General features: G+C 47.1%; 1 protein-coding gene across 1 annotated transcript in view; it reads left to right on the top strand.

Moving 5' to 3' along the window:
- Positions 1 to 24,070, top strand: part of NOX3 (NADPH oxidase 3) — a 635,497-nt gene that overhangs the window by 277,244 nt on the left and 334,183 nt on the right. Inside the window, exon 5 of the mRNA XM_073585751.1 lies at positions 7,075 to 7,220. Within this exon, the coding sequence (XP_073441852.1) occupies positions 7,075 to 7,220 (146 nt within the window). The remainder of the gene's footprint in view (positions 1 to 7,074; positions 7,221 to 24,070) is intronic.

The following is a 24,070-nucleotide window of genomic DNA, read 5'->3' as shown; positions in this document are numbered from 1 at the left end:
TCAGAGGACACCCGAGCATGCTCGGGAAAACCCGAACAACGAGTATACTCGCTCATCACTAAAAGTTATGTCTAAAATAAAAACTTAATTTAAGTAGCACCTAATTTTCTATAGTCATATATCCTTTAAGGCTAAGTAAGTGTCATGTCGGACACTGTTCGCACCTGGGTGTCCGGCAGACAGCGGTAATACCCCATCCAAATGCTGGTTGGTCTTCTGATCCGGCTTGGATTGGGTTAACCAGGTTGTCATTCTGGCTGAGGGCTTAGCCACGCCCTCTGTCTATAAATTGTCCTGCGTGACTATGGGCGTCACTGACTATAGCTCTTGCCTTGTGCTAGCGATACCGGTCTGGAGTGGTGGTCTAAGGAGCATACTGTTTCTGTTGTAGTATATTCCATTGTTGCCATTTTGCCTCCCTGTGTTGTATTTTTTGGTTTCCCTTGCACATTATTGTATTCTCCTGTGTGTACGTGGTGTGGTGCGTTTCCTTTATCCCTGTCCATACGTATTTGTGGGGTCTGGTGTTTGGTCTCCTCACTGGGTGGAGGGTGGTGGGTTCAGCTTAGGGCTGGCCAGGAGACAAGGACAGGGTGGAGGCCCAGGCAGGCACACCTTCAGTGTAAACCCTGGGTTGAGGGACAGACAGGGTTTCCCCTAGTCTGAGGGACACCGCAGGGGCCACGGGGTTTTAGCCTATAGTTACCTAGGCTTCCCATGACATTATAGTCGGCCCAAATTTTATTTACCATGGATCCTATAGTCTCCATAACCAAGCATCTGGAGGCTCTGTCCATACAGGTCACTGAACTGAGGGGGGCGGTCCAGCAACAAGGCCTGTCAGTTCCTGCTGTGCAAACTGAGGCAGCAGTCAGGGCAGCTGAACCCAAGTTACCTCTCCCTGAACGATTTTCTGGTGATCGCTGTAAGTTTGTTGTATTTCGTGAATCCTGCAAATTGTATTTTCGCATGCGTCCACTCTCCTCAGGAAATGAGGCTCAGCGTGTGGGCTTGGTAATTTCCTTGCTGAGTAGTGATCCACAAGCATGGGCCTTTTCACTACCTTCTGATTCACCTGCAATTGAGTCCGTAGACTTTTTTTTTCTGCTCTTGGTTTAATCTATGACGATCCTGACAGACTGGCGTTAGCAGAGTCTAAAATACGCTCTCTACTCCAGGGTGAGCGACTGGCGGAGGATTATTGTACGGAATTTCGTCGCTGGGCTGTGGACACTCAATGGAATGACCCTGCACTAAGGAGTCAATTTTTGCATGGGGTTTCTGGAAGGGTTAAACAAGCTCTGCTAATGTATGAGACTCCCGCCTCTCTGGAGGCTGCTATTGTGCTTGTAGTACGCATTGATCGCCGCTTTCGTCAGAGGTCGCAGGAGACATTGCCTGTGGGGGGGCAGTTTCTGGTGAGGTTGCCTCGGGTGAATCCATGGAACTTATGCAGATCGCTGGTAAATCACATACACATAATAACAAGCATAAATGTCCCTTGCCCAGAAAGCAAGGAGTCTGTTTTTTTTGGGCGCAAAAAAGGACATTTTATTAATGCTTGCCCCTGGTACCTAAGAAAGACGTGCCGGCGGAAAACTGCTAGGCTCAGAGGGTTTGGAGGAGTCTAGTCTGAGACTTTGCATATCCTTTGTGGTGGTCTCCCAGTGTATGCTCCCTGCCAAGGTAGTAATCGGGGGCCAAGAGCTGTCGATTACTGTATTTGTAGATAGTTGTTCAGCTGCTAATCTCATTGATGAAAAGTTTGCGCGTACAGCGGGATTTAAGATGGAAAAGCTGCCTAATCATATCCGGGTGGTTACCATCAATGCCTCCCCTCTCTCACAAGGGGAGATTAAAGAGTTTGTGGCTGATGTAAAACTCCACATTGGGGTCCTACACTCTGAGCGGGTAACATGTAAGGTGCTCAGTAATTTACCTGCTCAGGTAGTTCTGGGGTTTCCATGGTTGTCTATGCACAATCCGGTGATTGATTGGAAAACCCAGGACATAATCCAGTGGAGCAGATATTGCCAGGAGAGTTGTCTGGCCACGTGTATCTCCGCTGTGACTCCCAGCATCCCGGAGCCACTGCTGGACTTTGCTGATGTATTTTCTGAAAGAGGTTGTTCAGAGCTGCCACCGCACCGACCCTATGACTGTGCTATTAGGTTAAAACCGGGGGCCAAGTTACCGAAAGCCAGGATGTTTAATATCTCAGGTCCTGAGAGGCAAGCTCTCAAAGAATACATTGCAGAAAGTCTAAGCAAAGGGCACATCATGCCTTCATCATCTCCATTGGCGGCGGGGTTCTTCTTTGTCAAGAAGAAAGATGGCGGATTACGCCCGTGTCTGGATTTCAGGGAACTCAACCAGATTACGGTTCATGACCCATACCCGATGCCACTGATACCCGATTTGTTCAACCAGGTGTCTGGTGCCAAATGGTTTTCCAAGCTTGACCTCAGGGGGCGTACAATCTCATAAGAGTCCATCAAGGGGATGAATGGAAGACGGCATTAATACCCCTGAGGGTCATTTTGAGAATATGGTGATGCCATTTGGGTTGACGAGCGCGCCAGCAGTATTTCAACATTTCATAAATGATGTCTTTTCTCATCTCTTGGGGAAATTTGTTATTATATACCTTGATGACATTCTTATTTACTCACGTGACCGTGATGCACACATAGAGCATGTTAGGCAGGTATTGCAGTTGCTCAGGGAGAACAAGCTCTATGCCAAGCTTGAGAAATGTATTTGTCATCCAAGAATTACCTTTTTTGGGTTATGTAATTTCCGCCTCAGGGTTTAAAATGGACACCGCTAAGGTGCAATCGGTGCTGCAGTGGGATCGGCCTGATAATCTCAAGGCACTTCAGCGATTCCTGGGCTTTTCCAACTATTATAGGAAATTTATTAAGAATTTTTCTATGATTGCTAAACTGCTCACCGACATGACTAAAAAAGGCACCAATTTTTCTGACTGGTCTGAGGCTGCTGTGCGCGCGTTTGAATTCCTCAAAAACAGTTTTGCTTCAGCTCCCATCCTGGTTCAGCCTGATGTCTCCCTACCATTTACCATGGAGGTGGATGCATCTGAGGTTGGAGGGGGGGGTGGTACTGTCTCAGGGTCCATCCTTGGGCAAATTGCATCCGTGTGCCTACTTCTCCAAGAAGCTGTCGCCTGCCGAGCATAATTGCGATATTGGTAACAGGGAATTGTTGGCCATCAAGTTGGCATTTGAGGAATGGCGACACTTCTTGGAGGGAGCTGTCCATCAGATTACTGCTATAACAGACCATAAAAATCTGCTTTATTTAGAGTCTGCTAAACGCCTGTCCCCCAGACAGGTTCGCTGGGCGTTATTCTTCACCCGGTTCAATTTTTTTGTGACATACCGACCAGGTTCTAAGAATACTAAGGCGGATGCCTTGTCCAGATGTTTTCCAGGTGGAGAGCCACGTGACGATCCTGTGCCTATCCTCCAAAAGGGAGTTGTGGTCTCGGCTCTCATGACAGAAGTTGAGGCAGAGATTGCTGAGGATCTGCCTCCTAATCGTTTGTGCCACTACACCTACGCTTAAAGGTGTTAGGGGAACATCACGATACAGTCCTGGCAGGCCACCCAGGGGTTAAGGTCACTCTAGAACTTGTATCATGTCGTTTTTGGTGGCCCAAAATCCAGCAGGACGTGGCCTCATATGTGTCAGCCTGTACCACGTGCACACGGGCCAAGACACCACGCTCCCATCCTGCTGGCACTTTGCATCCTCTCTGTGTGCCCAGTAAGCCATGGACTGAGATTTCCATGGATTTCATTACGGATTTGCCCTCCTCGGCTGGGAACACGGTCATACTGGTAATAGTTGATCGGTTCTCTAAAATGTCGCATTTCGTTGCTTTGCCATCTTTGCCCAATGCGAAGACCCTTGCTCAGGTATTTATTCGCGAGGTGGTCAGACTTCATGGTGTCCCGTCTGACATTGTATCTGATAGAGGTACACAATTTGTGGCAAAATTTTGGAGAGCTTTTTGTTCACACCTAGGGATTAAATTGTCTCATTCATCGGCTTTCCATCCGCAGTCGAATAGGCAGACTTAGCGTATGAACCAAAACCTGGAACAATACCTACGCTGTTTTGTGTCTGATAATCAGGAAGAGTGGTCGGCGTTTCTTCCTCTGGCTGAATTCGCGATAAACAATCATTGTCAGGAATCGTCTGGGGAATCTCCCTTCTTTTGTGTTTATGGTCAACATCCCCAATTCTGTACCTTGCGCCAAGGGTGCTCTGCGGGCGTCCTTGAGGAGGACCAGTTGGGAGCACAATTGTCATCCGTTTGAAAGAAAGTAAAGCAGCGCTTGCTGAATGCAGGTTCTAGGTACAAACGTGTGGCTGACGGTAGACGTGTGCCTGGTCCGGACCTGTGTGTGGGTGATTGGGTGTGGTTGTCTACAAGGAACATCAAACTCAAAATACCATCGCTTAAGTTGGGTCCCAGGTTCATTGGTCCGTTTAGGATCTCCGCAATTATCAACCCTGTGGCATTTCATTTGGAGTTACCTGCCGTATACAAGATACATGATGTGTTTCACAAGGCGTTACTTAAGAAGGTCGTGGGTGCTGTTGATGTTTCTCCCGTGCCACCACCTCCCGTCTTGGTGGATGGCACGTTGGAGTTTGAGGTGTCCAAGGTGGTTGACTCTCGGGTAGTGCGTCGCACTCTACAATACCTGGTCCACTGGCGTGGCTATGGTCCTGAGGAGAGGACTTGGGTGCCGGCTTCGGACATACATGCGGACCGACTGGTTACAGTGTTTCATCGCCGCCATCCGGACAAGCCGGGTCCTCGACATTGTGAGGTACCTGGGGTCCCTCGTAGAAGGCGGGGTACTGTCATGTTGGACACTGTTCGCACCAGGGTGTCCGGCAGACAGCGGTAATACCCCATCCTACCACTTTGTTCTCAGCGGCGCTGGTTGGTCTTCTGATCCGGCTTGGATTGGGTTAACCAGGTTGTCATTCTGGCTGAGGGCTTAGCCACGCCCTCTGTCTTTAAATTGTCCTGCGTGACTATGGGCGGCGCTGACTATAGCTCTTGCCTTGTGCTAGCGATACCGGTCTGGAGTGGTGGTCTAAGGAGCATACTGTTTCTGTTGTAGTATATTCCGTTGTTGCCATTTTGCCTCCCTGTGTTGTATTTTTTGGTTGCCCTTGCACATTATTGCATTCTTCTGTGTGTACGCGGTGTGGTGCGTTTCCTTTATCCCTGTCCATACTTATTTGTGGGGTCTGGTGTTTGGTCTCCTCACTGGGTGGAGGGTGGTGGGTTCAGCTTAGGGCTGGCCAGGAGATAAGGACAGGGTGGAGGCCCAGGCAGGCACACCTTCAGTGTAAACCCTGGGTTGAGGGACAGACAGGGTTTCCCCTAGTCTGAGGGACACCGCAGGGGCCGCGGGGTTTTAGCCTATAGTTACCTAGGCTTCCCATGACAGTAAGAGCCTGCAAATTTGCATCAGTCTGCCCTATGCCTCAGTCACTTTTACAACTTGCCTCCTGCTAATTATTAAAAGTTAATTACCAAATTATATTAAGAACTTTGCAATGTGGCATCAAAAGTTCTTAACTGGAAATGCCTTAATTGTTTTGTGCCATTGTTGATTTTGTGCTGCTGCTTATCATTTCACGGTGAAGAATGTGCATCTCATATTGTGAAAACATTTCAAATGTCTTTAAATTTTTATTTTCTGCATAGCAGGGTAACTTTCTAAACTGAGTTACTAAATGTTTGTTTCCGCCTCAATTTATTAAAATACAAGGTTTCAATTTATTTGAATTAAATATTTATAGTTTTGTCTAAAGAAAGCAAATATTAAGAAAAAGATTATATACGCTCATATTTGTAAGCTTACCTTAATATACCTAATATTTAAAAGAAAAAAAAGAAAAAATTTCTAAGATCTTACAAACACAAAAAGTAGTGTCATCTAAAACTTCTGGCTGTCTTAATTTCACCTATATATTCACTATATATTCAGTGTTAGACAAATTTCTCATTTTGGACTTATGTTTTGAAGATGAAAGCAAACAAAAAGACAGGTCCGCAGACTTTTAAAAACGGAATTAGAGTACATATTGCTGTTTCAGGTGGAATCTGCATTTAAAAGTGCTTCAAAAGTGCCCCATAAGATGAACATGATGCACAGCAATGTCCAAATGACATTTCTGTGAACATGCTTCGAAACCCTGAAACGGTTTAAGACCTGTCCATTTTTCAACCACCCACTTTTTACACTGGAATGTATAGAGCAAAAACTGTCAGTGGGGGAGCTGCTGCAAAAACATCTGTAAAGTCGCTGACGATGACGCTTCAGGAACACTGCCAATTGGTGTCTTCCTAAAGAGGTTTCACCTTAAAAAAACAGCAGGTTCCCCGGCATCTAAAAGATGCCATGTGAATATACCCTTAGAGACTATGAATAAATAGAAGGGATCTCCCTTTTATGACCTTTTTGTATTGTATATATAGCTGAGAAAAGCACTGAGAATAGTCTCTCATGCTGGAAAACCTAACACACTGCACTATCTTATTTCGGCATAGGAAGTCAATATTTGCTGCCCACGATTTTGTACTGTCAGTGCTAGATGTAATTAGATTTAACCAAGTGATGATATTGGGTGAAACAAAACTGTGACCTTTTTATAGAGATTCATGGAGCACAGAGGAATTGACATGATTGAGGTATTGTATTTTTTTCGACAAAAATGTGTCCCTTTGGATCAGTTTTCATTCCTATCATCTCAAGGAAAATCATATTTCAATGGGCAACAGGTAAAAGACTAATGACTGAGAAGCCAAGAAGCTGTTACCATGGGCATTTGTAAGGACCACAACCTTAGTGTATTGCAGATAGCTCTTCTGCCATTTCATATCTTTGTTAGTAATTTTTTGCAGTTCTGTATGTAAAGTGAAAAGCTTAATATTACACAATCAGTCTCCATTCAATTACAGTGTTGTCTGAAAACTCCAATGCATATCTGTTTATTCATTTCAGAATATTTCTATTGCAGCCATTCACGTTATTGCACATTTCATTAATATAGAACGCTACCACATGAGCCAGTCAGAAGAAGCTGGTGTACTATGCAATATATTAGGAAACATCGACAACCAGACAAATAAAGACTACTTAAATCCAATTAGAAGTTATAATAAGGTATGTGTAATATTAATAGCAACTTAATTATAACTTGGTGTTAGAGAAACATCTCAGTATATAGTGATACACTGTGCTATTCTCAATGCAGAGGCTGAGAGATGATGCATGACAAAGAATTTCAAAGAAAATTCTTGTGTTATATATACTTTGTACTCTCTCCTAAAATATGTTTTGCCTAGTGAGTTTCCTTCTAAGGATTTAAATTAAAATTATGTATTTTTGTAATGTAAAATATAGTTCGCATTGAGTTGAAAATTGCAATATGATTATTTTAGGCTATAAGTATGAATCTTTTATGGCACCTGGAGAGTTGGTGCAAATCTATCTTGCATCCCCTTCCTTTAGCCACGACAATGGTCTGTGGGCACTGTGTGGGACCAAGAGAACATCATCTGACCTGCCATCATCCATTGCTATATGCCTATTCCATTGGCCAGAGACCTCTTTTATGGCCAATGGAATAGGACATGCAAGCAAATTTGTACCAAGTGAAGCCAACATATACAATTAACCCTATGATGATCTATGCCATAAAAATTGAATGCATAACTGAGTTTTGAAAAGACCTGTGCTGTACTGTTACGGTACTTTGATCACATCTTCATCTGTGTTCATGAGATTGGGATTAGAGATGAGAAAACTTGTTGGGAAAATGTTAGTCAATCTCAAATTCGGCACGAATGTAGCACATTCGGATTCGTGTTTGGGTTCCAAAGCATTTTTCCTCAAAGCTAAACTTGGGTGCAGTTTGGTAAATTATCATGTTAAAGACTAGAAATACTGACCTAGGTTGGAGTAGTGATATTGCAACCACTTGGGACAGAACCGGCAGATTGCGTCCTCATGATATCGCCAGAGGTCAGTACACGGTGCAGCAGTGTAGTTGGGAAGATAAGCAGGAATCATATTCAGGATATAGCCAGAGGTCGATACACATAACTGCAGTATAGTTGGGAGGATAAGCAGGCAACATAGTCAAGATATAGCCAGAGGTCAGTACACGGAGCAGCAGTAGGATCTTGAGGATAAGCAGCAGGTGGTAAGAAGCTAGACTAAAGAAGCTAGACTAAAGGCTGGGAGCTCAATAATCTAGCAAGGAAGTGCAGTGCCAGGTTTAAGTAGGGTGTTTAATCAAGAGATCACATGGTTGAGCCAATCAGGAACAGGGTGGAAATAATCAAGAACTCAGGATGAAGTCAATCAGGAGCCACACAGGTACTAGTATCTGGTTTAGCAAGGAACTGTCCAGTGAGCTGAATAGCTCAGAGGGAAATGGTGCCACCTGGTGCACAAGAGCTGCTGGGTTCTAATTCTGACAGTACTCTCCTCCTTTCAGGATGGCTTCTGGACATCTCAGGTGCTGGCTTCTCTTGATGTCTCTTTTGAAAGGCTCTTGCAAGCTTGGGTGTAAGGACATTGCCCACCGGCTCCCATGAACTATCTTCTGGTCCGTAACCCCTCTATTGCACCAAATATCGCAATCTTACTCTAAATCTTCTAGAGTCTAGAATTGTATCCACAATGTGCTCTTGTTCACCATGGACTTTTTCTGGAGGAGGAGGAGACTGAGTTCTTCCTGAAAATGGGTTCTCACTGAATGGTTTGCCTAACAATACATGGAATACAGACTGTATTCTCAGGCTGTTATATAGTTTTAAAATTAAAGCAACTATGTTAATTGTGCTTAAATTTGAAAAGGTCTTATGAATTTTTGACCCAACTTAGAACACGGTATGTTTGTTTTCAGCCAAAGCTTGTCACCAATCTGAACAGTAAGGCTGAGTTCACACGTGGCGTTTTTTTCGCGTTTCCGCGGCAGTTTTAACTGCGCGATTTTGCCGCGAAAACGCGAAAAATAAGCATCCCATGCATTCCTATGGGATTCCGCAGTGCTGTGCTAATGCTGCGGTTTTTACCGCGGCGGAATCGCTTTGCGGTAAAAAACGCAGCATGCTCATTATTTTGCGGAATCGCGGCGATCCCGCACCCATAGGAATGCATTGTTCCGCTTCCTTCCCGCATGTGGCTGTGCACAACATGCGGAAAGTAAGCAGAACAATTGCGGATGGCACCCACGGTCCGGAGGAGAGGAGACTGTCCTCCGAGCTTTGGGTACCATATCCCTGTAAAAAATAGAATTATAAAATAAAAAATATTGTTATTCTCACCCTCTGACGTCCCGCGCAGCCTTCCCGCCTCTCTCCACGCTCCCGTTCCCAGTAAGCCTTTGCGAAAATGCCCCCGATGGCGTCCGATCTCGCGGGATCACGAAGTCTCGCGGTCATTCGCGCGACGTCTTCGCGAATTACCGCGAGACGTCGCGATCCCGCGAGAACGGACGTCATCGCGGGCATTTTCGCAAAGGATTACTGGGAACGCCTGCGCGGGACGTCGGAAGGTAAGAATAACAGTATTTTTTATTTTTTTTTACATTTTATCTTTTACTACTGATGCTGCATAGGCGGCCTCAGTAGTAAAAAGTTGGTCACACTTGTCAAACACTATGTTTGACGAGTGTGACCAACCTGTCAATCAGTTCTCCAAGCGATGCTACAGATCGCTTGGAGAACGCTAGCATTTTGCAAGCTAAATACGCTTGCAAAATGCTAGTTTTTCCGCGGGAAAATCGCGGGAATTTAAAATGCGATTTTCCAGCGGACTGGAATTCCGGAATTCTCGCGGTAATTTCCACGAGAGTTCCGGTACATGTGCACTTAGCCTAAGTGATCTTTATCCTCTGTTTCTTTGTAATCTTCTTGGGCCTTTTGGAACTTCTCAGGTAGTTCTTCCTGAGCTTTCCACAACTTTGTAAGTCTGTCAGTACCAGCAGGAAACAAAGAATTCAGTGGAAGATTAGGAATAAATACCGGATGCAAGATATAGTTAGCAAAAAATGGGCTTTGGGATGTAGAACTGTGCCTGGAGTTATTATAGGCAAATTCTGCTGTTGGTAAATAGTCCACCCAGTCATCCTGTCGGTAGGAAATAAAACAGCGCAGGTATTGTTCAAGAGTTTTATTAGTTCTTTCAGTCTGGCCATTGGATTGCGGGTGGAACGCAGTAGACAAATTGACAGTATCTCCTAGAGCTGTACAGAAGCTTTTCCAAAATTTTGATGTAAACTGAACATCTCTATCAGACATTACATTGTCAGGAATTCCATGAAGCCTAAATATCTATATGACCACTAACTCTGTGGTTTGTTCAGCTGTAGGAATCCTTTTGGCTAAAATAAAATGGGCCATCTTTGTGAGCTGATCCACCACAACAAGGATATATGTCATTTCTTTAGAGGGAGGTCCACGATAAAATCCATTGAGATTGATCTCCAAGACCTAGATGGAACTGGAAGAGGTTGAAGGAGTCCTAGAGGTGAGGAGCTTGGCTTCTTGTTCCATGCACATGTTAAACAGGAGGAAACATATTATCTCACATCCTTCCTACAATAAAGCCACCAAATAGAACAAAGCTTTGTTCTTGTGTTTTCGTGACTCCAGAGTGTCCTACAAGTCTAGAAGTTTGAGGACTTCAAGTCGAGCAGATTTGGGTACATAAATTTGATTGTTCTGCATCCAAAACCCCTCCTTAAAAAAAGATCTGTCAGGAACACCGCACTGCACTTGCTCACTGAGCCGGTGCGCGTGTCCTGAGTACAAAGACTGTGCACAAAGATACCTGCGGAGCGGGCAGCAGTGGTGACAATGCATGCTGCAGGACCTGAAGCACGTGATTGCTGGGGGCATGGCCTAAGCTCCACAGAGCTAGGAGCTGCAGGGAAACTCCTAGAAAGGTAAATACAGGACAATGTTACCAAGGGGCATAGACAGGGGTGGAAATCAGATCAAGCCAAGTTCAAAGCACGAGATAGCAATACCGTACCAAAGGATTAGACAGAAAGGACAGTCAGGACGTAGCAATAGATCAGAAAACCAGAACGGGCATTAGACGGTACAATAGGGGTAACCTGTAATGGAGTAACGATAGCCAAGCCAGGAGGTCAGAACCAGAAAAGACAATTGTACAAAAGCGAGAGACGGAGTACAGAGTGAAGGAACAAGCCAGGTCATACACGGGAAGCAAACAAACAACGCAGAGTAAACGCACACCAGGGGTCAGACACACCAGAACAGCAGTATAACTGACAGAGAATGCTAGTTTGGAGTGAGTATAAATACCCCTCCCAGATCCAAAGCGAGGCCGGCAAAAGTTAACCCTGTGAGAACAGGACATTAACCATGTCCTATCCATGACAGTACCCCCCTCTTAATGGGGGGCCACTGGACCCCCAGGTTTCTCAGGGTACCTGGCATGAAAAGCCTGCACCAGTCGATCAGCGTGCACCGAACTGGCTGGAAGCCACGACCGATCCTCATCGGAATATCCCTTCCAATGGATAAGGTACTGAAGTCTCCGGCGCACCCACAGCGAATCAGTGATGCGCCCTACCTCGTACTCCAGTTGACCCTCTACCAACACTGGTGGAGCCACAGATGAGGGATCTTCTCTAACTGTCCCCACAGGTTTTAATAGGGACCTGTGGAAGACATTAGATATTTTGAAGGAGGAGGGCAACTGTAATCTGTATGCCACCGGGTTGATGACCTCTACGATCTTGTATGGGCCAATAAATTTGGGGCCCATCTTCATAGAGGGTATTTTAAGTTTGATGTTACGGGTGGACAACCAGACTTTTTCCCCCACTGTCAATGCAGGAACCACCCCCTCCTCCTGTCTGCAAAATGTTTGAACTTTTTCTGGGCTTTGGAGATGTTCTCCTGTACCTCCTTCCAGAGGGTTTTTAATTGTTGTACCATCTCCTCGGCACCAGGGCAATCCGAATCCATACGAAAAAATTCCCCAAACTACGGAACAAACCCATAATTGACCAGAAAGGGAGACTTTCCGGTAGACTGATTAATCTGACAGTTGAATGCAAATTCTGCCATGGGTAATACCTCACACCAGTCGTCCTGTCTGGAGGAGGCCAGGCATCTCAGAATCTGCTCCAATGACTGGTTGGTGCGTTCCGTTTGTCCGTTGGATTCCGGGTGATAGGCAGAGGAGAATGACAACGTGACCCCCAACTTCATACAAAACGCTCTCCAAAACCTGGCCACAAATTGCACACCCCTGTTCGACACCACGTTCACAGGCACTCCATGCAGTCGAACAATGTGCTGTATAAACAAGCGGGCCAAGGTTTCAGCGGATGGTAATGCAGGTAACGGCACAAAGTGGGCTTGCTTAGAAAACCTATCAACCACTACCCATACCACTGAGTTGCCCTTGGAAGGTGGAAGATTAGTGATAAAGTCCATGGACAGGTGTGTCCATGGTTTATCCGGAATTGGCAAAGGCACCAATTCCCCGGCCGGCTTGACCTGAGAGCTTTTAGAGCGCGCGCACACCCCACAAGTATTCACAAACCTTTTTATATCACTATCCATAGAGGGCCACCAAAAACCCCTAGCTACTGCCCCCCGGGTAGCTGCAATGCCAGGGTGTGCACTTAACACAGAGTCATGAAATTCTTGAAGGAGTGTGGAACGGAATTGTTCAGGTACAAGCAATTTACTTGGGGGTTTATTCCTGGGAGCTTGTGCTTGTGCTTCCAGAATCTCTCTCTGTAACTCAGATGAGATTTCGGCTACAACCACTCCCGGTTGAAGAATGGAGGAAGGAGGTTCTGAAGGGGAAACAGAATCAAAACTTCGGGATACGGCATCAGCCTTTACATTTTTAGACCCTGGTCGGAACGTTATGGTAAAATGAAATCAAGAAAAAAAAAAGTGCCCACCGAGCCTGTCTGGGGGTCAGTCTCTTAGCAGACTCGATATAGGCCAGGTTTTTATGATCAGTGATGACTGTAATGGGATGAGCGGCCCCCTCCAAAATATGTCTCCATTGTTCGAAGGCCAATTTAACTGAAAACAATTCCCTGTTACCGACATCATAGTTTCTCTCGGCCGAAGAGAACTTCTTAGAGAAAAAGGCACAGGGTTTGAGGTTAGTCAGGGTAGAGGGGCCCTGTGACAATACTGCCTCCACCCCCACCTCCGATGCATCGACCTTGGCGATAAAAGGTCTTGACGAATTGGGTTGTACCAACACAGGGGCTTAATACTTAATACTTCTTTAATGCCAGGAAGGAACTTTTTGCGGCTACGGACCAATTTTTTACATCTGCCCCTTTAAGAGTGAGGTCCGTCAAGGGTTTTACCACCGGCGAGAACCCTTTAATGAACTTCCTATAATAATTAGCGAAGCCCAGAAATCGCTGCAACCCCTTCAGGTCATGAGGCTGCACCCAATCTGTAATGGCCTGAACCTTCCCTGGAACCATGCGGAATCTCTCTACGGATACAATTACACCCAGAAAAGACAGTTCTTGCATAAAAAATGAGCACTTCTCCAGCTTAGCAAACAAATTGTTCTCCCGGAGTCTCATAAGCACCGTACGCAGATGATGCAAGTGTGACTGACTGTCCTCAGAGTAAATCAAGATGTCATCCAGGTAAATGACTACGTAACGTCCAATCAAGTCCGAAAAAACAACATTAATAATATTCTGAAAAACCGCAGGAGCGTTAGTGAGGCCAAAGGGCATAACCAGGTTTTCAAACAGCCCCTCAGTTGTCAGGAACGCTGTTTTCCATTCGTCCCCCTCCCAGATCATTATAAGGTTATAAGCCCCTCGTAGATCGAGCTTAGAAAACCATTTGGCCCCCGTGAGCTGATTGCATAGATCAGGAATCAACGGGAGAGGGTACGTGTTCTTAACAGTAATTTTGTTCAGTTCTCGAAAGTCGAGGCACAGTCGCAACCCACCATCTTTTTTCTTTACAAAGAAAAACCCCGCTGCCACGGGGGAGACCGAGGGCCGAATATGCCCCTTGCGAAGGCTTTCTTTAATGTACTCTTTCATAGCTTGGTGCTCAGGCCTGGACAAATTAAACAAACGAGCCTTGGGTAATTTGGCTCCAGGTACTAAATCGATAGCACAATCATATGGTCTATGTGGTGGGAGCGCCTCAGCCTCGCTTTCGGAAAACACGTCTTCAAAGTCTCTCAGGTACTCCGGAATACCCTCCAGACCGACAGATGACACAGATACAGAATTTATCGGATTGACAAAAGGAACCAGGTTACAACACAGATCAATATCATTACATCCCCATCGGGTGATCTCCCCCTTCACCCAATCAATAAGAGGATTGTGACATTGCAACCAGGGCATTCCCAATACCAGTCCTACAGGCAGATTATTCATAATGAAACAACTTAAATTTTCCACATGAGTGGAACTCACTTTCATAGAAAAAACTTCAGACATAAAACAAATTCCATCCCGGGTAAGAGGGGATGAATCCACAGCCACAATTTTAACAGGGTCTTTTAACCTGACTGTCCCTATCTTATTAAAAGTCACAACTTGGGCATCAACCAGACTAATGGAGGAACCACAGTCAACAAAGGCGGTGGTCATAACAGGACCGCCAGCAATTTCCAATTCAACCTGGAGCACCATTTTTGTGCGAGAGAAAAAATGTACCTGGGAGTCTGGACAACCTCCTCGATTGTTGCCCAGACTCAGTCGTTTCTCTGATGGTTTCTCTGAAGAAGGGCAGGAGGGGCAATTCCTTTTCCAATGTTCTGAGGCTCCACAGTAAAAGCATAGTAGGTTGTCTCTACGGTGCCTTCTCTCTTTTTCCTTAACCGAGACTGACCCAACCTCCATGGGCTCAGATACAGGTGCAGAGTCACACAATTTGGGGTACAAGGGAGACTCTTCTTGCATCATTCCTCTAGCACGGAGTCTCTGGTCCATACGGACCGCCTGCATCATGGCATCCTCTAATGACACATCTCTACCCCCAGAACTAGAAGCCCCTGCATCGACAGCCCCCTGCACAGTAACCACCAACTGTTGCTGGGTATGGGCCATCGTGCGCTGTTCCACATTGAGTTTATGGAACATTTGGGTCAGGTGCTTGACCTGATCAGCCAAAGCTTGTATGGGATCCATGAGGATAACACACACTTTTTTTTCTCTTCAGAGAAAAAAAAAACTGAAACGGTCAGTTATAATGTCAGGAACACCGCACTGCACTTGCTCACTGAGCCAGTGCGCGTGTCCTGAGTACAAAGACTGTGCACAAAGATACCTGCGGAGAGGGCAGCAGTGGTGACAATGCATGCTCCAGGACCTGAAGCACGTGAATGCTGGGGGCGTGGCCTAAGCTCCACAGAGCTAGGAGCTGCAGGGAAACTCCTAGAAAGGTAACTACAGGACAATGTTACCAAGGGGCATAGACAGGGGTGGAAACCAGATCAAGCCAAGGTCAAAGCACGAGATAGCAATACCGTACCAAAGGATTAGACAGAAAGGACAGTGAGGACGTAGCAATAGATCAGAAAACCAGAACGGGCATTAGACGGTACAATAGGGGTAACCTGTAATGGAGTAATGATAGCCAAGCCAGGAGGTCAGAACCAGAAAAGACAATGGCACAAAAACGAGAGACGGAGTACAGAGTGAAGGAACAAGCCAGGTCATACACGGGAAGCAAACAAACAACGCAGAGTAAACGCACACCAGGGGTCAGACACACCAGAACAGCAGTATAACTGACAGAGAATGCTAGTTTGGAGTGAGTATAAATACCCCTCCCAGATCCAAAAAGAGGCCGGCAAAAGTTAACCCTGTGAGAACAAGACATTAACCATGTCCTAACCAAGACAAGATCAATGTCTTTAGAAGGATGGTTAAGAAAAAAGTCAGTTTGGTATCCATCTTTATTCTTTGTTAAAAATTCTTTGGTGTCCAGTATTCCCCTCAAATTTTTTGGTGTTAGAATGGTACAGTCAGTGTTAGATCTTTTCTGAGTTTCACTAAATATATTGAAAAGAACATCAACCTTGCTGTTTCTTGAACCAGGCTGATCAGAAATTATAAAATTAAACCTGGAGAAAAATAAGGCCCAATGTGCTTGTCTTGCAGACAACTTCTTAGCTGTATGGATGAAGTCTAAATGTTTGTGGTCGGTAAGGACAGTCACTGGATGATTGGCACCTTCCAAAAAATGTCTCCATTCGGAGACAGGGACTTTAATAGCTAAAAGTTCTTTATTTCCAATGTCATAATTCTTCTCTGCAGATGACATGGTGTGAGAAACTAATGGACATGGAGGAAGCTGCATCTTGTCCCCAACTCACTGTGATAAGTGTGAGGTGTCTATGTCGACAACAAACAGCAGTTCAGGATTTGGATGGACTAGTAATAGTGCGGGAGAAAGAGTTTTTAATTTGTCAAAAGCCACTTGTGCCTCTGGGGACCAGGAAAACACTTTGGTTTTCATTGTGAGTGACGTAATAGGTGAAATGATTTATGAAAAGTTTTAAATGAAACTTCTGTAGAAACTTGAAAAATTCTATAAAGCGATGGACGTCTTTTAGATTTATTGGAGTAGGCCAGTCAAATACAGCTCTGCTTTTACTGGGCTCAATGCTCAGACCTTCTGGGGAGATGATATATCCCAGAAATTGAGTCCTGGTTTGTTCAAATTTACATTTTTTGAACCAATTCTCATGTAGACGTTTCAGGACTAACTAGACATGCTGTAATGTAACTGCGGAGCTACCACCAGGGGGCGCGGTTATGGGAAAAAGGGTTGCATTTACTGTGTAGCACCTCAGTGCAGAAGTGCAGGCTGCCACCAGAAGGTGGCAGAGTAGTCAGACAGGCCAGAGCCAGCAACAAATGGGAAGACGAAGTACCAGAGGTCACAGCAATGCACAAGGTCAGGGACGAGCCAAAAGTTAGAGCCAAACGGGAGCAAGGTATCCAAAAGCGTGAGATGGAAAGAGAAGTCAAGATACAAGCCAGTGGGTCAAAAGCCAGTAGGGGAACATAGTACCAGAGACAGAGAAACCAGAGGCAGAGTTCGAGTTCAAGCTGAGTCATACACTGTAGGGAAATCACCAAATGTACACAAAGTCAGGGGTATTGAACGGGTCAGACAGACACACGGGAAGTCAGAGACAGAAGGATAATTAGGGTATACGGATCAGCTGCTCAAACCAAGGACCAGAATTATCACTGACAAAGGCTACCATAGACAGCACCAATAAATAGCCACCCAGGAACCAAAAAGAGGCAGGAAAAGTTGACCTCTCCATGACCAGGCCGGGGAAAGAAAAGCAGGAAGCAAACCCTGACCTGGATCATGACAGTACCCTCCCCTCAAGGGGGGCACCGGCCACCCAGGCTTCCCAGGACAACGAGCATGAAAGGCCCGGATGAACCGATCCGCATGGACCGATCGCTCCAGAACCCAGGACCGTAGCCCTTCCAATGGACCAGATACTGGAGTGAGCGATGGACCATGCGAGAGTCCACAATCCTTTCTACCTCATACTCATTCTGGCCAGCCATAGAAATGGGTGGTGGAGGAGATGGAGATTCCCTAGAGGAAGAACCTAATGGTTTCAAAAGAGCCTTATGGAGCACGTTGGGAATAGTGTTGAGCAATACCACCCGATATTGAAAAATATCGGATCGGATTGGATCAGCCGATATGAAAAAAGTATCAGATATCGCTGATTCCGATCCCGGAAGTCCCATTCAAGTCAATGGAACGGAAATATCGGAATAAAAAAAAACCCTTTCTTTCCTTGTAGTTTAATTCTACATGAAGAAAAACAACTAAGAATAATGTAGAATGTATTGGGGGAGGTGGAGGAGACATTGAAGGCATAGAGGTTTAGCCCAATCAAATGGAATAGCAGGAATAAATTTTGTTTTTAAAGATTTTCGGAGTTACAAAGATATTGACTGTTAACCTTTTGTATATTTTGTTAGATATGTATGTTTCACTACTTCCATGCTCTTCACCTTCTTTTTTATTTCGCCAACACTTTCTCCTTCATCATCCTCAGCAGCAGCATCTTTTTCATCAACTTCTTCTTCACCTTATTCATCTTCTTCTTCTTCACCTTCTTCCTATTATTCTTTTTTTACATTCTTCATATTCTTCTTATTCAACTATTATTCTTCTTCATATTCTACTTTTTCATCTTCTTCCTATTCTTCTTCTTCGTCATCATATTCTTATTTGTGACAGGCATTCCTGTAGTTGTTATCTATAAGAGTTTGAAGATTACATCTTCCATTCTGCCTGTCACAAAAGATTTACAACAGGATTTGTCCGCGTTCAGTTTGGCCTGCAGCAGCAGGCATTTTCCAGGGGCACCACGAGGAGGAACGGACTCACCCCCCATACACTGCTTAGTCTTCTAATGCTTAGAGTTTAGATAATATCTTTTGCTCTGATTTTTAGTCTTATGCTTAATGTTCTTCTGCTTTTGGTCCTTCTGCTTTTTGTTCTTCTACTTCTTGGTCTTCTGTCTCTTGTTCTGCATCTTGGTGGTTGTCTTCATGTTCTTTGTCATCTTGGTCATCTTCTTCAGGGTCATCTTTTTGGTCTTCTTTGGTATGGTCTTCAAGGTCGTCGTCTTCAGGGTCGTCGTCAGGGAGATCCAGAGAGAGAACCAAAAACCATTTCCACAAGCGTGAACTTTGAAAAGTAGCAGAAGGTACAAGAAGGCTGAGGAACTGCCGAGAACCAGCTGATGGTACTGGAAAACGGATGGGCAGCAGAAGGAACAAGAGCCAATGGCACAACAGTGGACCAGCTGACGGTGCTGGAACACGGTTACTAAGCAGGAGGTACCTGTGCTATAAAGCACTACCAAGGACCAGCAGACGTTGCTGGAACTCGGATACCGAGAAGGAGGCACCTAGGCCAAAGGCACTGCCGAGAACCAGCTGATGGTGCTGGAACCCGGATGGGTAGCAGAAGCTACAAGAGTCAATGGAACTACCGAGAACCAGCTGACGGTGCTGGAACCCGGATGGGTAGCAGAAGCTACCCCTGAAAAACAACGTTGCAAGGCCATGAGCCGGCCGCAGTTACCAAAACCCACAGTCCTACAGGGGGTGCTTGTCCTATTGGCACTACTGAACCAGTCTTTATTACCAGAACCCGCAGCCCACATAGGAAGCACCTAAACTGCAGGCATCATAGACTCAGCTAACCCGACCGCAACACGACAGGACTATGTATTGGTGGCAAAGTGACGTTGACACTACCGGAAACAGCAGGCGCACTGGAACCAGGCTGGGCAGGAGGGAGTACCCGTGCCAAAGACCAGCTGACGGTGCTGGAACCCGGATGGGCAGCAGAAGCTACAAGAGTCAATGGAACTACCGAGAACCAGCTGACGGTGCTGGTACCCAGAGTGGCAGCAGAAAGAAAAAGAGCCAATGGCACAACCATGGACCAGCTGACAGTGCTGGAACACGGTTACTAAGCAGGAGGTACCTGTGCTACAAAGCACTACCAAGGACCAGCAGACGTTGCTGGAACTCGGATACCGAGAAGGAGGCACCTAGGCCAAAGGCACTGCCGAGAACCAGCTGACAGTGCTGGAACCCAGTTGGGTAGCAGAAGCTACAAGAGTCAATGGAACTACCGAGAACCAGCTGACGGTGCTAGTACCCAGAGTGGCAGCAGAAGGAACAAGAGCCAATGGCACAACCATGGACCAGCTGACAGTGCTGGAACAAGGTTAGGCCGGTTTCATATTTGCGTTACAGGCCGCAGCGCCGGCCTGCGCACGGCCACCGCTAAGCCCCGCCCCCAGCTGCGCCTCCGTCTGTAGCTCCGCCTCCGGGCGCATGACGCTGCATGCATCATGCGTCTCCTATCTTTATCACTGAGGACGCAGGCCGTGCACAGTATGCGTTTGGCGGCGCCTGCGTCCTTTTGACGGTGCGCCGAGCGCAACCAAATTGCAACAAGTTGCGTTTGACGCTGCCAGAGGCGCGGCAGGGGGCGGGGCATAGCAGCGGCCGTGCGCAGGCCGGCGCTGCGGCCTGTAACGCAAATGTGAAACCGGCCTTACTAAGCAGGAGGTACCTGTGCTACAAAGCACTACCAAGGACCAGCAGACGTTGCTGGAACTCGGATACCGAGAAGGAGGCACCTAGGCCAAAGGCACTGCTGAGAACCAGCTGACAGTGCTGGAACCCGGATGGGTAGCAGAAGCTACCCCTGAAAAACAACGTTGCAAGGCCGCGATCCGGCCGCAGTTACCGAAACCCACAGTACTACTGGGGGTGCTTGTCCTATTGGCACTACGGAACCAGCCTTCCACATAAGAAGTACCTAAACTGCAGGCACCATATACTCGGCTAACCCGACCACAACACGACTGGACAATGTTTTGGTGGCAAAGTGACGTTGACAATCCCCGGAAACAGCAGGCGTGCTGGAACCAGGCTGGGCAGGAGGGAGTACCCGTGCCAAAGACACTTCTGAGCAGCAGCTGGTGATGTTGGAGCCCAGGGTCAATCATGCAGCAAGCTGAGGCCTACTTGTAACGATTACAAAGTAAGATGTAGTGTGACTGGGTAGGCAGCAGGAGACTTTGCCATCCACACAGCAGGGGATCAGCTGGCGTTACTGAACCCCACTGACACAGGAGCTAGTGTTTCTCTCTGTGCGGACGGCACTTCCGAGCAACAACTGGCTGTGTTGAAGCCCAGGATCAATCATGGAGCAGGCTGAGGCCTACTTTCAGCGAGTAGAAGGTAAGATGTAGTGTGATTTTGGAGGCAGCAGGAGACTTTGTCGTCCACACAGCAGGGGAGCAACTGGCGTTACTGTACCCCACTGACACAGGAGCTAGTGTTTCTCTCTGTGCGGACGGCACTTCCAAACAACAACTGGCTGTGTTGAAGCCCAGGATCAATCATGGAGCAGGCTGAGGCCTACTTGAAGCAAGTTTTATATCAGTTGTGTACACTACTACTGATTGTAACCATGCTCCACTTAGGCCTCTGGCTCCACTGTCTCTAGTATTTCCCTCGGCCTCCAACCCCACCAGTTGCTGCTCAGAAGTGGCGTCTGCACAATCCACACTTGTTCCTGGGTTACAGGTGCTCAGTCACGTCAGTTGATCCTCTGATGTGTGTCTGGCAAGGTCTCCTGCTCTGTCCACATTCCCACTACTAGTAATCGGAATGTGGACAGAGCAGGAGACATTGCCGGACACACATCAGGGGATCAACTGACGTGACTGAGCCCCAGTAACACAGGAACAAGTGTGGACTGTGCAGACGCCACTTCGGAGCAGCAACTGGCGAGGTTGGAGGCCAGGGGAAATACTAGAGACAGTGGAGCCAGAGGCCTAAGTGGAGCGCGGTTAAAAATCAGTAGTAGTGTGACTGTGTAGGCATCAGGAGACTTTGCCATCCACACAGCAGGGGAGCAGCTGGCGTTACTGAACCCCACTAACACAGAAGCTAGTGAGTTTTTCTCTGTGAAGACGGCACTTCTGAACACCAACTGGCGTTGTTGGAGCCCAGGATCAATCATGGAGCAGGCTGAGGCCTACTTTGAGCGAGTAGAAAGTAAGATGTAGTGTGATTTTGGAGGCAGCAGGAGGCTTTGTCGTCCACACAGCAGGGGAGCAGCTGGCGTTACTGAACCCCACTGACACAGTAGCTTGTGTTTCTCTTTGTGTGGACGGCACTTCCAAGCAACAACTGGCTGTGTTGAAGCCCAGGATCAATCATGGAGCAGGCTGAGGACTACCTGAAGCAAGTTTTATATCGGTTGTACACTACTACTGATTGTAACCATGCTCCACTTAGGCCTCTGGCTCCACTGTCTCTAGTATTTCCCCTGGCCTCCAACCCCACCAGTTACTGCTCTGAAGTGGCGTCTGCACAATCCACACTTGTTCCTGAGTTACTGGTGCTCAGTCACGTCAGTTGATCCCCTGATGTGTGTCCGGCAAGGTCTCCTGCTCTGTCCACTTTCCCAATACTAGTAATGGGAATGTGGACAGAGCAGGAGACATTGCTGGACACACATCAGGGGATCAACTGACGTGACTGAGCCCCAGGAACACAGGAACAAGTGTGGATTGTGCAGACGCCACTTCAGAGCAGCAACTGGCTGGGTTGGAGGCCAGGGGAAATACTAGAGACAGTGGAGCCAGAGACCTAAGTGGAGCACGGTTAAAAATCAGTAGTAGTTCAATTGTGGAGGGAGCAGGAGACTTTGCCGTCCACACAGCAGAGGAGCAGATGGCGTTACTGAACCCCAGCAGCACAGGAGCTAGTGTTTTTCTCTGTCCAGACGGCACTTCTGAGCGACATCTGGCTGTGTTGAAGCCCAGGGATTACAGTTCAGGTGGTAGAAACATGAACACAACAGTAGACCTGGATAATGTTGCCAACCAATTATTTATTCTGTTAGAGGACTGGCAAATTCTGGCGAGATCCAGGCCTTGTTCATTTTCAGAAAAGTAAGCCGGGCAACGTTATCGGAGGATAGTTGCGTGCAACGGTCTGTTAGTACACCACCTGCGGCACTAAAGACGCGTTCCGATAATACACTGGCAGCAGGGCAAGCCAGCACCTCCAATGCATACTGGCTAATCTCTGGCCATGTATCCAGCTTTGAGACCCAAAACTTGAAGGGGGAAGAGCCATCTGGGAGTACACTGACAGGGCAAGACATGTAGTCTGTCACCATCTGACAGAAACGTTGCCTCCTGCTGACTGGAGCCGTCTGTGATGGTGTAGACATTTGTGGCGGACACACAAAACTTTGCCACATTTGGGCCATAGTGGTCTTGCCTTGTGCTGAGGCGCTGCCTCTGCGCCCTCTTTGTGCCGAGCTTCCTCCACTGCCTCGACACACAGAGCTGCTTTGTAAAGCACTAGCAACACTGCTGTTGGTTGGAATGGAGAACATGATGGACTGCACCATTGTGTCTTGGTACTCCCGCAGTTTACGCTCCCGGTTCAACGGTGGTATTGTCATGGGAAGCCTAGGTAACTTTAGGCTGAAACCCCGGGGCCCCTGCGGGGTCCCTCAGACTAGGGGAAACCCTGTCTGTCCCTCAACCCAGGGTTTACACTGAAGGTGTGCCTACCTGGACCTCCACCCTGTCCTTGTCTCCTGTCCAGCCCTAAGCTGAACCCACCACCCTCCACCCAGTGAGGAGACCAAACACCAGACCCCACAAATAAGTATGGACAGGGATAACGGAAATGCACCACACAGCGTACACACAGGGGAATACAGTAATGTGCAAGGGCAACCAAATAATACAACACAGGGAGGCAAAATGGCAACAATGGAATATACTACACCAGCAACTGTATGCTCCTTAGACCACCACTCCAGACCGGTATCGCTTAGCACAAGGCAAGAGCTATAGTCTGCGACGCCCATAGTCACACAGGGCAATTTAAAGACAGAGGGCATGGCTAAGCCCTCAGCCAGAATGACAACCTGGTTAAACCAATCCAAGCCGGATCAGAAGACCAACCAGCGCCGCTGAGAACCATGTGTTAGGATGGGGTATTACCGCTGTCTGCCGGACACCCTGGTGCGAACAGTGTCCGACATGACAGTACCCCGCCTTCTACGAGGGACCCCAGGAACCTCACAATGTCGAGGACCCGGCTTTTCCGGATGGCGGCGATGAAACACTGTAATCAGTCGGTCCGCATGTATGTCCGAGGCCGGCACCCAAGTCCTCTGCTCAGGACCATAGCCACGCCAGTGGACCAGGTACAGTAGAGCGTGACGCACCACCTGAGAGTCAACCACCTTGGACACCTCAAACTCCAACGTGCCATCCACCAAAATGGGAGGTGGTGGCACGGGAGAAACATCAACAGCACCCACGACCTTCTTAAGTAACGCCTTGTGAAACACATTATGTATCTTGTATACGGAAGGTAACTCTAAATGAAATGCCAC

This window comes from Dendrobates tinctorius, unplaced genomic scaffold (assembly GCF_039654945.1).
Source record: "Dendrobates tinctorius isolate UK_male_01 unplaced genomic scaffold, ASM3965494v1 ptg000087l, whole genome shotgun sequence".
NCBI classification, from domain to species: domain Eukaryota; kingdom Metazoa; phylum Chordata; class Amphibia; order Anura; family Dendrobatidae; genus Dendrobates; species Dendrobates tinctorius.
Note: the sequence above shows the minus strand (reverse complement) of the source record. Positions and strands in the feature narration are given on the sequence as shown.